Raw genomic sequence first — 13,550 nt, 5'->3', positions numbered from 1 at the left:
TCCAGCCAGATCCAGTGCCAGTTTCTGCTTTCTGCACACATCCGAATGCAGCAAATTTTTCCCATCAAAGTGATACCCATTTTTTTATTTGCAGTATTGCTTGCTTTCAAACTGCTGGGCAGGCAGGAGCTAGGGTACAGGTGACAGGAGCTCACCCTGTCTCATGGAGCTGGCCTCAAGCCGCTAGAGTGCAGATCATTTCTAGTCAGCAGTTTCAGCATCATTAAGTCACTGCACCACCACATCCCCAGGTCAGATATATTCCCCATACAGACTTTATATTAGCATATTTCAGAATATAAATAAATATAAATAATATGAAATATATAAAATAATATAATATAAAGGATATAAAGAAAATAAGATTAGAATTGAATCAAGTTTTATAATTGGTTTATTTTCTATAGTTAAACTAAATTTAAACAATTATGAATTTTTTAGTATCAATTTCAGCCTTCCTGAAACAAGTTTTCTCAAATATGGCCAATGTGAAGAGTACTTCTGCTATGTATATTATTGTAACCCAGTTGGTAATCCAACGTGATGAATCTAATTACCTATTGGAAAAGATAAATATAATGTATAGCTAACGGGAAACAATTATAAAAACTATTCATATTACCTGCGTGTATGTTATGGATTGCTACTAAAACTGGCAAAATTAATTAATAAAATATCACTTGTAAAGAGCTATATATAATTTAGTTCAAATAGAATAAGGAATATTTATACTTGCTGTTCTTTTTAATTTTAATTTTTACGTTGATCAACTGGGCAGGTCTTTCAGATTACAATCTGGGAAACTGTTAGAGCTAGGCCCTTCCTGGGTGGTTAAAACTGCTTGGGAGGTGACTTGCAGTAGGATCCATTAGCTTCTTTGAGAAATGGGTGGTCCCTGTGACTCTGAAGGACACAACAGCATGTTCCTTCTTTAAGAAGCTATCATTCTGAACAATTGTCCAGTTTCCGATCTTTGTTTTTAGGGAAGTTGTGATGCAACAATTCCAGAGTATCCTGAAGGAAATAGATGATATGGAGCAATTCTTGTTGGGTTCAGGCCAGGACACAGTACAGAGCTAGCATTGATCATGCTTTTTTGATCAGCATAAATGCAGCTGCTTCTTGTACATGGTTCCTACCTGACATAATATTCCCCAAAGATCCATATAGTCTGTTTTGTATGGTTTTTTCAGATGCACATCATCTGTTCTTTTATTTTTCTGGCTTTGTTTTGTAAAAAGGTCCAGAATTGGGTGTTCTTTAAATCTATGTATATATGTACAAATCTATGTGAATAAATAAATTTACTTTAAAATTATTTACAGTATTGCACCTGGCTCTCCTTGGATGATTCCAAAATGATATTAAATTTATTAGGGTTCAATTAAAAATAGCCCCGGATATCTATAACTTTAGTTTAAATGATAAACTAATTTGCTATATACATCTGCTGTTAGCATGTAAGAAACTCATTTTGTATAAATCTTTCAATATTGAATATCAACAATGTAATTTATATGTTCCTGTGAAATGCCAAGCTTGACAGCAGTTTCTCTTTAAGTGATCTGTCACTTAAACTGTTCATCAACCTTTCCCATGTAAAATTTGTTAGTTACTGTCACAGGTAACATTCTTGATCATACAAACAAGCCCTTCCAGGTCCACCATCTTTCCATTTTTTGACCTAGCAATGCACAGTACTTAACATCTACATAGACATTAGATAAACTACATGATTCAGCAGAAAATTTCAATTTGAGGGATTCTTTTGGCAGCCAAAATTCAATCATGGTACAATGCTTAAAGCACATTGGTCAATATTTACTGCAGACTTCCATTTCACAAATAATACAACCTTTTTTCACAATAGTTTCTTCCCAACTCAAGTAAAAGAAAGATGCTCCACTGAGCCGAAGGGAGAATCCAGGATAAGATGGATAGATTCTAGTCTCTTAGCTCTGCAGACTGAGTTGAAAAACTGAGGACACACCCCCTGGTAACAGTCCCTAGTTCTTCACTTGGTTTCAGCGTGTTCAGACCACCCTTTAAGGGCTCTAAATAGTTAAGATTGTAGAAGAATCTTCACCCCTGGATTGAGCTTTTTTCCTTGAGGCTTAAATCGGGTTTGACAGCTAGCCGGCTTGCCAGTTTTGCACTTTCATTTTTTCACGACTTTTTTCCGGTTCGTGTTTTTTTGCTTATTATTTTATTTTTTTAAACTTTATTTGCTGGTGGACTGGTTTTTTTCTGTTTTTTGTTGGGATTTGGGTGGAGGTGACCCTGTGAGCCCATGTGGCCCTGGCTGGGGGCAGGAATCGGCGTCTTATTCAACTTGCTTCTCCCAATCCACTTTCCCTTGATTTGGGCTAGCCGCAACTGCCGCTAAGTGCTTCTGTCCCTTTTCGGCGTTGGCGGCCATTTCTCTCATTTTGGGGACAATCTTGCAGTTCATCTCCAGGAATGTCCCTTGGAGGGGGGTTCTTGTCATTGGGATTTAATCCTGACCCTAACCAGTCCCCAGAGCACTGTGGCAACTACTCGAGTCTGCCAGATAATTACGGTGCAGCCAGTGCTAGGCTCGCAAGCTTCTGACCTGTCAGGGCTTGCTGCAATTCAAAGAATCAGCTGTTTTTTTCACCTTTTTTTTCTCTGACTCGGATTTTGAATTGTGGAGCTGGCCTGAGCTGGGCTAGTGCGACTTTGGGTGAAGTGGTAGACAGCTACTGTGGCTGAAGCAGACAGCATTAGGCTAAATAATTTTTCTTTACTTATTTTTCCCTTTCTCTCTCCCTGTCAGTGACTGTTAATTTTGGGGGCTCAAAATGGCCATCATGTTCTAATTCAGTTATGGATTATATCTTACATCTCTATATAAATTTAGTTAATTCAAACTAATTACTTTATATAAATTAAAAACAATTCATCTTACTTTCTCAGTGTATATTTTGATTAAAAGACATACCAATTCCAGTATGCTTATTCTGTTGACTGCATATTATTTCTATTTTTGATATGCATTGGAGTACGTAATACAAAAAATGAATTATTTGAAAAATCTCTATTAAAACCATTGTCCCAGTCTGACTTCTGGAACTAGTCAGATTACATTTATTTCTTTAGACTTGCTGTGTTTGCAAATAAAAGCTAAACTTCCCTAAAGGATTCAAATAGTAATAAGTGGGACAGTCACAATATGGAAAGGTGAGATATAAGTAAAACAAGTGGTTCATGGATACATCTACCCAGCCAACCTCTTTTCCCCTTTCCACCTCTTCCCTACTCTTGTGCAGGATTAAAATATATTCCAATAACATCTACTGCTAGATTAGAGGATAAAATTAGAACATTCCCTAATTCTAATTAATCAGTAAAAAAGAAAAATATTTCTGCTGTTGCTTTACAGGAAAGGGGGACATAGTATTTCCTTTCTTCTTCTTACAGGTAGTCAGCTGGAGGAAGGGGATAAGCATATTATGTTCCCCTGGTCAGGGTTTTCAGATTATATAAATTTAAAGAAACTGGAGTTCTGCAAGAAGGCAATGAGGTTCTGTAAAATACTAACAGGGAGAAAAGTTTAATCGAAAGTAGGCTGGTAGTGTCCATAGCAATTTTTCTAAGATACAGCAGAAAGAATGGGTTGTCAGTTGACATCCAGAAGTTTCTCCCCAAGGGCATTTTGCTCATGATATGTCATCACTCTGTGTCTAAGAAGTAGGCACACAGATTTTTGTTTTAAGTAACAGTTTGAGTGATTTGAAAAAGTTTGAAAAATCCTGCCCAAGTATTATATATACTTCAAAGGCTTTTGATGACTGAAATCATTACCAATTACTTGTGGGCTCAAATGTCAGCTGGAAATAAATAGTTTGTATGGTTTTATTGTGGCTAATGAGAGAGTGGATTTCACACACAGCCTGTTTTGGAAATTAATGGTCTTTGACACCATTAGTGCTAAGTATTCACTTGTTTTCTCACACATAAGATTTGTAGATTTGTAGATAGATTTGTAAATAAATGAATGCTATGTGGGGAAAAGTGAATTTCCAGTATAAATTTCCCTCAAAAAGATACTGATTCAGAAAAAAGCTAAAATAGTCTAGCACCTGAGAAAGAATGGAGAGGGTGGTAATTTGAAATACCATAATTTTTCTTTTGCAAAATTAACATTATACATTTATTACAAATTCAGCACTTCTACTATATTGTTCTACTTTTATATTTTAAGCAAATTTCCATGCAGTCATCAAGTTGGACCAACTTCTGGTATCTAAACAGAGAAATGCTTTCAACGATTTCCCAAAAGAATTTTCAATTCTTTAAAGGATAATCTAGTAATCTCTCTGACTTTTCCTATGCTTTAACTGTTCTTTTACTTCTTTCAAATTTACCAATCTTTTTCTAGGCCAATGTTTTGCTAGTCATTGACCAAATACATAAATACTGCTACTATTACTTTCTAGACTTGCCTTCTTTGATCATATAGCCAAATGTTTGCTTAGTGTACAAATCAAGGAAGCAATCAATTTTAATTTCCTCCAAGCAAATTATTCTTTTTCTAGTCCATGGTATTCTTAGTATCTGTCTCTAAATTTGAAAGGGTTTCCCTTCATTCTATAGTTGTTCCTCAATAGCTAGCTCGTATTTTCAAACACTACCACTTAAAAGTCTACTGCTTAGCTATTCTGAGCATTTTTGTCACAGAAATATCCTTATCCTTTCATTATCTTGTTTAAATTTATCATTTCTTTTTCCCATTTTTTGAAAAAAAAAAAGCTTGGAATCTAGCATAATTCTTTGATAAGTACCCAGTGCCATCTAGTGCCTGAAACTGTTTGAACATACAGCTGTAACCTTCCCAAATTTGAATACAGTAATTTTTCCATAAAAGTTTGATAGATTTTAGATTGTATAGGATTCTACAGAGATTTTTTAATGAAGAAAATCTACATGGTTGTTAGGAGTGAAAAACTTGATGGCACATAATCACAGCTTTTGTTTTTTCGGACTTTAGTATTCTTAATTCTTAATTAATCCATTTCTGAACTAAATAGAATGATGCAAAAGTGTACATCAGAAGTCACTAGGTATAATCAAGTCCCACAGTTATAAAATACATGTTTCTTTCTTTATACAGGTAGTCCTAGACTTACGACCGCAATTCTGTTTGCTGTTGCTAAGTAAGACATTTGTTAAAATTTCTGTTGCTAAGACATTTGTTAAAGTGAATTTTGTCCCATTTTACGACCTTTTGTACCACAGTTGTTACGTGAATCATTGCAGTTGTTAATTTAGTAACATGGTTAAGTGAATCTGGCTTCATTGTTGATTGCTTATCAGAAGATCAAAAAAGGTGTAGCCATGGGTACTGAAGCTAACATGCAGGAGAGAATCCTGGAGAGATTCCCTTTTTTATGGAGCTTCCCTAGGACGTTTTTTATTATTTATTTATTAAATTTGTTGGCTGCACATCTTACCAAAGGGTAACATTGGATGGCTATCAGTCTCACATGGCTCAGCAAAACTGTAGTGCAAGCATGGGTGCTTTTTTGACAGTGCTCTCTGCAGATTGCCTTCATGTACAGTATTATGATGCACCACAGCATGATGTCATGATGCTGTAACACATAAGGACAATGCAATCCAAAGAGCAGATCATCTGAGCTCTATAACCAGAATTGGTGGGTGGATGGAAAGTACCTTCAGAGATTATTCCTCCAGTGCCATTGGATCCTGGCTGCAAGGAGGTTTTTCATTGTTGCGCTGTGAATTTTTACTTGAATAAGAGAAAAGAAATATAACAAGAATGAAGAAAGAAAATGCAGGAAACAATAAAGGAAAAGAAGCAAACAAAGATAATTAAAGAAGTGACTTCTGACTTCATTACAGCAGTTACAATCAAAATTATTGTTCTTCCTCTCTCTTAAACATAACAATAATCCATGCATCCCCTTATTCAATACTATTTCAATTGTGCAGTCTAAAAACCATTATCTTAGCTCTTTCCATTTTCAGCAAAAAGTCTATAAAGTGTTCAGTATTCCACAAAAGTACTTGTTATTTTATCTTCTATTGTAGGTACTTCAGTATAGTTCCATTTTTTACAAATAAAATTATATTTCTGTACAATGAAAAAACACCATGCTAAGAAGAACAGTGAACAACATTTCATAGAATTTTGTGTCAAATTTTTCACATTTCCCCAAGGAAATCCAATTCATTGGTGTAGCCCTGGAATACTATCTAGCCTAATATTTTACTTTGTAATCACAGATGCAATGTTTCTCAACCTCAACAACTTTAACATGTGCGGACTTCCAAAATTCCCCTGCCAGCATGGGGAAAATTAGCCTGGGAATTAAAGTCCACATATCTTAAAGTTGCTGAGGCTGAGAAACACTGTCCTGGTGGAAAAGAGGACTCAACTAAGGCAGCCAAGCTGTTGCTAAAATTTAACGTCTTCATGTCCATCTGATATATGAGTTTGAAGGCTAATTTACTGATTTCAAAAAAATAGTTTCAATACTCCAAACATTTTGAGCATTTTGAAGAATTTTTTTCCCTAGCATTTTCATGCAAATCCACTTGGTTTTAACAGGAATTGACTGGCTTGTTGCCTAAGCCTGACATCATGGGCTTGTTTTAATATTAATATTAACTCAAAGGTAGGCAAGTCCTAGGAAAGATTCATAAATAATATAATCTATAATAATATAAAAATATAATCATGTTGGCTGTTCTTTTAAAATATTTTAAATCAGTTGAGGTGCCATCTTCCATTTCCTCACCAGTAGGGAAACAAGCCCATGTTACTTCTACTACAGTAAAGCAGATAAAATAACTTATTGACATGATGGAGGAGGCTTGGACAGTCACTTCATTCTCTCCCTCCAATAAAAATCTGTAGGTAGTAGGAGTCATTTCTCATGACAAGTTGGGGAATTCTGGGAATGGAAGCCCACACATCTTAAAAGTTGCTGAGGTTGAACAACACTGCAGTAAACTACGGCAAGGGTGACAGCGGAGTCACACCGCGTCGGTTGTAATGCAGTCCGTTTTCCCCTCCAGATGTTGTGGGCAGCAGGTCTTCCTTATCCATTGGAATCCGCTTGGGGCCCTGAGACGATTCTACGGTGGGGAATTTAATGGCAGCGACTGCGGGAAGAGTAAGGAGCGGCAACACGCGTCATCAAAACAAACCGGCTCCTTTAAACGCGACATCCTGAGAATAAGGAAGAAGGCCGAGCCAAGCGAACGGCGCTTGCGTACAGCGCAAAACTTTCAAAATCCCCTCCTCCCTCCTTCTCCCCCCCCCCCACCCCGCCGCCTTCTATAAGGGAAATGTCACGCTCCTACGTACTTCCGGTTGGGAGCGAGCGTCGGGGGTAGAAAGAACTTCTTTCGCACGGCAGGGAATGTTGTCAAGGCGCGTGCGTGTGGTACGGGATGAATGTCGGGTTTTCGGGCGTGAGTTTTTTAAGACGGCCGGAAGTGTCCAGAGAGACCTGAGCGGAGCGTTCGATTTCTCTCTCCCCTCACTCCCGGCGGGCGCTATGGAGCCGGGAGCTTGAGGGCGGAGCGGCTGCCTTTTCATCCCAGACATGTCAGCCGGTCATCTCGATGCAGGTAAGCGCGACCGGATCCCCTGCCCGCTGACTACACCCAGAAGCCGCGGGCCGCCTTTGCTTTGCCGGGCCCTGCATCAGCGGGCCCTGACCTCTGCGTCTCATTCTGGCCTTCCCTTCCCTTCTCTGATTGGAGGCCTTGACGCCGAATGCCTTTTTTCTGGAAGATTAATCCTGGCGAAAGACTCCCGGCCGTCCCTCCTCTCCCCCACCCGGGTTGCCGCTTCGTGGCGTTGAGGCTCCGGGATGTGCACGAGATGGGGAAGCGGCGACTCCTGGCATGCACGGGGTGGGGCCGCTACTCGGGAAAAGTGCCCCTTGCGGGAAATGAGCCGGTCTTCTCACGAACTTAGGGCGCGGAAAGCTGGGGCTAGGCCGTGTCTGGGCCGAGCGCTTTCCATTCCGAAGCCATTCCCACCTCAGCGATGTGAGCAAACGATTGGGTTGCTGCTACTCGGAGCAAGCAACCTGTAGAGCAGGAACTGGCCGATGAGGATCGAACTGTTGGCTCGATACTCGGCTCGGGCATATTCGTGAGATGAGAAAGACAATCAAATGTCCTCCAGATGTTTTGGACTTCATCTCCCATCAGTCCCAGTTAGCCTAGCGAATAGCAAAGGATTGTGGGAGTTGTTGTTCAAAATATCCGGAGGACACCAGTTTCCTGTATTTTGGGTAAGCTGATTTTAATCGGACATGTCTTTCCCTTTTCCTCGTTTATAAAGGTGGGGTTGTTGCTGATTTTTTTAAAAGGATATTTCTCTCCAACACAATACATTGGCTAATTGAAATACCATTAAGAATGATGCTCACATTTACTCTTTACCCCATATATTTGATGCTACTTTAATATTTCTCCAAAGTTTATAAAAAGGAAATTTATTATACTGTTTTAGTTTGGGATTATATTAAATACAGAGTGTGAGAAGTTCTGCAAAATACTGTAAATGATAAGAGGAAATGATAAGTATGGGGGAAAACATGCACTACCCTGGCACACTACTTAACTTACTTAACTTAGAGCTACTTATATTACTTTCCCCCAAATCTTGTGAAAATTTAAGTCCTTCTGAAGCTAGCCATAGAATTTATATGAAAATGCTTCCTCGTTTTGCACACAGCAGGTGGCAGCACTTAGCTGATCTTAGCTGATCTCAAAAATACCAAGCAGTATTGGACTTGAGACCACCAGGAAATTCCAGGGCTATAGAGTAGACTGGGGAATTTAAAAAAAAATCACCCTTAAAGATGGTAATGGCAATCCACTTTTATTCTGTTGCAAAGAAAACTACATGAATATGTTCCTATAGCATCACAAGTCAAACCTGAGCTGAGGAAGTCTCCTTTTGTTGCTGTTATTTTATATCATGCCTAAGGGTAAGCAGGAAATTTCTGATTTTCCCTATTAAGTTGCTTTAAACCAGGGGTGTCTAAACTCATGGCATCACAGCGGTGTCATGTGGCATATTGGGACTTTTTCCCCTTTCGCTGGGGGTGGGGCCAGCTTGTGATGCATCTGGCCTGTGGGCTGTGACTTTGACACCCCTGCTTTAAAGTCTTTCAGTGAGAGTGCTGCATTCTTGTCCTCTCTGAACATCATGTATTCTACCCAGGTATTGATCATATGCCAATATGTTGATATTTGTACTCTGTAAAGCCTCAAAACTCCATTAATTCAAAAGGATGATATGTAACGTATTCCTTATACCTTTTTAAAAACCTCTAGAAGTATTTATAATTTCCTGATTTAGAATCTTGAGGTTTCAGTTTGCTGCACTTATTATTTAGAGAGTGTGTCTTCTTGGCATATCATAGCACTGACAGATATTTTATACTTAACAAAAAATGTATGATGAACATCTTGCATTGTCACTGATGTCATGCTCCTCTTACACTAATTCTTAAGATCTTTGTAGCTAGAGTTACCAGCTTTTTAGATATAGTTTAGTATTTACTGAACTGTAGCCAATTTTTCCTGAAAACTTGGAGGGAACCACAGTTTAAAAACATATAACTGTATTTCTGTGTTAAAACAATGTAATAGTATGGATTTCTGTTTCACATAGGTGAATTAACCCCAAAATAACAAAATTATTGAAGATTATATCAAACTTTGTGTCGTATGGAAATATAGAGTGCAGAATATATAATTGAACACCATAACACCATTTCATTTTATGGACTAACTTGCAAAGAAAAAAAAAAGGACCTCAATTGAATAGTGATAAAAGGAATTTCTTTGCATATAATGGATCATCCTAAGATAAACAGTGTAGTAGTAAACTTAATGCCATTTGAAAATCTTTATCCAGAATTTAATAATCCTTGAATAAGTTTCTTATTAGATTGTTAAATATATATATATAATCTTTTGAAGATTTCAAGGTGATTTGCAATTTTTTTCTGTTTCCATATTGGCTTTGCAGCAAGGCTTTCATGAAGATTGGCTGAGGGGTAACTGTTTCAGGCTCATAGTACTGAGTAGAGATTAGATATTTTTCCAGAGCTAATTTAACATTAAAACTGGGCTCTTATAATGCATAGAGCCATCATTTATTTAGTTTAGCCTGCAATATTTTTTTTGAACTTGGGAATTTAAATACTTGAGAATCTTTATTGATAAAAGCATCCATGCAGCTTGTGGATTTGGCAGTACTGAAATTTTGTTTGCTATCATTAAAATAAAAAGTAAAATGCAAGGTGTATGTTACATTGGTCTTCCATTTATGCGATGGAGAAGAAGAAAAACTATATGGTTGCTAGGAGTCAAAAACAACTTGATAGTACAAAATCTATGAAATGATACTTTCCCCACTGAAGTATGTGTATAATTCCGGGCACCCTCTTGGGTTATGGCTATATGCATGCTTCCTTTTATCTTGGGGAAATGATTGATTTTCGATAAATATATAGCAGGAGTTAAGATCTGTGGCTCACCAAATATTACTGGTAAATATCTCCCACAGCTCCATCCAACATAAGATGAGGGATGCTAGTGGGGCAGCAACATTTGGATGACCATAGGTACCTGTTCCCCTTGCAGAAAATTGTGCTTTGTGTACAGTATGGGTTAATCACTTTCTTTTATGGGCTAAAAGAAAAACGACAAGCACAAAATGCAGTTGAATCCTATCTTTATTTTCTGCCTAATGGGTAAATCTTGCCATACTAAAGCTATAACCTTCTAACCTGGTAGATACATTCTTGGAGAAATGTAGGGTGTGGCACTCTGAACCTCTTTCCCCTCTCCCATCTAATTTGGGGCTGTGTAATCTCTTGATTTGGACTTCTCTCTGAGGGAACATACCCCCTCCTTCCGTTTATCTTCTTGGCCTCTGCTTCTTTAATATGTCTCCTTAGTCTGTTAGCCAGTGCTGCTGTGAGTCTTTGTTTAGCAGTTTCTAGAGCTTCAGATGGTGTCAGACCCTTGTATTTTTTTCAGTAACCAAGTCTTATCCTTTATCTTCATATCCTTCTGTAATTCCACCATCTGACTAACCTCTCCGAATTGTCTTTATTTTCTTTTTAATTTCCGTTTATGAAGGTTATATAGTTGTAATTTGAAGGCCAGCAAGCATTCTGCTGTCCAGGCAAACTATTGTCCAATTTCCTTTTTAAATGTTAATGCCAAATTTTGGCAGTGAAACTTGTCACATAGATTACAGACACTATTACATTTCACTGTTGATTCTGAACAGCCTGGTTTTGTAAAAGAGCAACAATCCTTTGATATATTGGCAATATTTTTTTTTAGAGAAAGTTGAAATGATCATGTCTTGTTGGATGCAAATGAAGCCTTTCATGTATCCCCATTTAAAACCTGACATGGATGACATGTATTTACTTTCTGCTTATAAACTGGACCTTAACTGACGTAATGGAAAGCTTGATCAGTTGTGTGGACAAAGTTTAATTTGTTTAGAAACTGACTTTTTGTAAACTAAATAACAAAAGCTAAATATCTATCTATATATATTCTTCTGTGTTGCAGTGGTATTGTATTTTTGACATGAAGTGTAATCATATTAATTCTCTCAAGTTTAAAGACCATTTAGCACTTCTATTTTTTCGCAGTTTTATTTGGGGCTCATTTTTACTTCGTTTCATTTTTGTTCCTTGAGACTATAGAAATTCTCAGTCATCCATGTGGCTGTCCTAAGTTGCTTTTTCGGGAATGGAAGGATTTATGACTGCAAGGTATATAAATCTTTCCATTCCCCATTATTCTGTCAGAGCTGAAGAAGCTTCTTGGATGAGGGGTGAAATGTCTTCAAAGAAAAAACAAAGTCCAGTTGCCTCCTGAGTTCCTTGAATGTTTCTGTTTTGTTCCTTGGGTATTTTTTTTAAACCAATAATTATTGTGCATTATGTTTTTAATTTTATTGATGCAATATATGGCCTAGAGAACTCTGGTTATTGAGCAGGTTATATAATAAATATCTGGCTTATTTTTTGATAATAATATTTCATCTTTGCAAAAGAGGACACATCCAGGCGGCTTTGTTTTTTAATCCAGTATTTATGGTATGAATCCCAAGTTTTCAGTGTTTGTGTTAGTGGGTAAAAGTCCTTGCTACTTCAGTTATGATATGAAAGTTTAAAATGGTGAGATTATCTAGTATTTATTGAGAGCTTAAGTTTCTGCTATTTAAACCAGTATTTGCGGTATGAAATAACCCAAAATTTAGAAGCACTTTTTAGGTAGGTAAAGACTACTGTAAATATAAACTCCCCAAATTCTGGGCTGTGCTTCTGGTGTGTTGTGGCCAGAAGCCTCTTTACTTTTATGTCACTGGCCATTTCTCTCCATTCCCACAGAAATCAGAAGGCAGCAGGTGACCGGAGTCTTTCCAATAGACATTAGCTGACAAGGGTCAGTCCTATTGCTTCTAAAAACTGCGTGTACCATCGGCCGCTGCTTCCCTGCTTCCTTCAACTGAACTGCCACTCCAGTTCCAAGCCTTGACATTTCAAGATAATTTTAGTTTCAGCAGAATGGAGCAGGATTGCGGTAGGAACTGGATAGTGGTGTGAGGACACCATCATGAATTAACTTTGGTAGCATGATCTACCTTTTTGTGGTTACAGGTGAGAAATGAGTGAAGTGCACTTTTGGGTGGAATATAAAATACCTTGTTAATTTTTTACAAGTTACTTTACTTTCAGAAGACCAAGTTACTTAATTTTTGCATTAGACAAAGGTATAGCTTGCTTGAACAATAATAAATAAATCACCATTATGGTCATTAAACTATAAGCCATGTTTTGCTCAAAAATCCACAGTAGTTTAGGTGATCACATATTATGCTAAACCGAAACTCAACAAAGTACAATACAATATAGCTCAGTGCAGTGTGTTTAGAAACAAACAAGGAATGGCTGGCCAACCAGTGCAGAAGACAAATCGTTGATCAACTGCCTTAGCATTTTCTATTGTCTGGTGCTGAACTTTAGCCTTAATTAGCAGCCACTTGGTTTAAATTCACATCTGAATATGCTTTATGAATCACTGGTCTATGTTAGAAACAGTGTTAACCCAGATAAAATTTAGTTGATGAAAAAATCTTAGTGCTTTGGTTTCCACAAAATACTGAAACATGGAAGCACAACACATTATAACTTACCATTGTATGAACTAAATCACAAATCAAATACCAACTACCAAAATTATTCTTTCAACTTACTGCGGCACACACAACCTATTTCGTAGGCCCATATCAGAAAATATTATCTTATTTCATAAAAGATGAGATCTTTGCATTTTTTTCTTAAAGTACATCACTTAATTTGATATACTACTATATAGGTTTGTTAAATAGGCTGCAGAAAGATATAGTACACAGTCATTTCAAAAAAACAAAGATTTGAAATTTTTGAATTAATTTTGCAAAGTTCTAAAGTGTGGCAAGCAGAATGAAGTTATATAAA

General features: G+C 37.3%; 1 protein-coding gene and 1 long non-coding RNA gene across 9 annotated transcripts in view; one reads left to right on the top strand and one right to left on the bottom strand.

Moving 5' to 3' along the window:
* Positions 1 to 4,766: 4,766 nt before the first annotated feature.
* Positions 4,767 to 7,230, bottom strand: LOC148126064 (uncharacterized). The gene is made up of 2 exons (XR_015742732.1): positions 7,005 to 7,230; positions 4,767 to 5,773 (listed from the first exon to the last, which is right to left on the bottom strand). It is a non-coding gene; the product is annotated as an uncharacterized LOC148126064 (long non-coding RNA).
* A 97-nt stretch (positions 7,231 to 7,327) lies between these two features.
* RALGAPB (Ral GTPase activating protein non-catalytic subunit beta) overlaps positions 7,328 to 13,550 on the top strand; it is a 68,959-nt gene continuing 62,736 nt past the window's right edge. For 6 of the 8 annotated variants that reach the window (XM_026697675.2, XM_087929190.1, XM_087929189.1 and 3 more), the window contains exon 1: positions 7,356 to 7,623. In XM_026697675.2, the coding sequence (XP_026553460.2) occupies positions 7,618 to 7,623 (6 nt within the window). In that variant the 5' untranslated portion in view covers positions 7,356 to 7,617. Of the gene's footprint in view, positions 7,624 to 13,550 lie in introns of all 8 variants that reach the window. The other 2 variants (XM_026697673.2, XM_026697672.2) reach the window with 1 other exon arrangement.

The sequence above is a fragment of the Pseudonaja textilis genome, chromosome 3, assembly GCF_049901715.1.
Source record: "Pseudonaja textilis isolate UNSWEBS1 chromosome 3, rPseTex1.2, whole genome shotgun sequence".
NCBI lineage: Eukaryota > Metazoa > Chordata > Lepidosauria > Squamata > Elapidae > Pseudonaja > Pseudonaja textilis.
The sequence above is the reverse complement of the archived record's forward strand: the minus strand, read 5'-3'. Positions and strand labels throughout refer to the sequence as shown.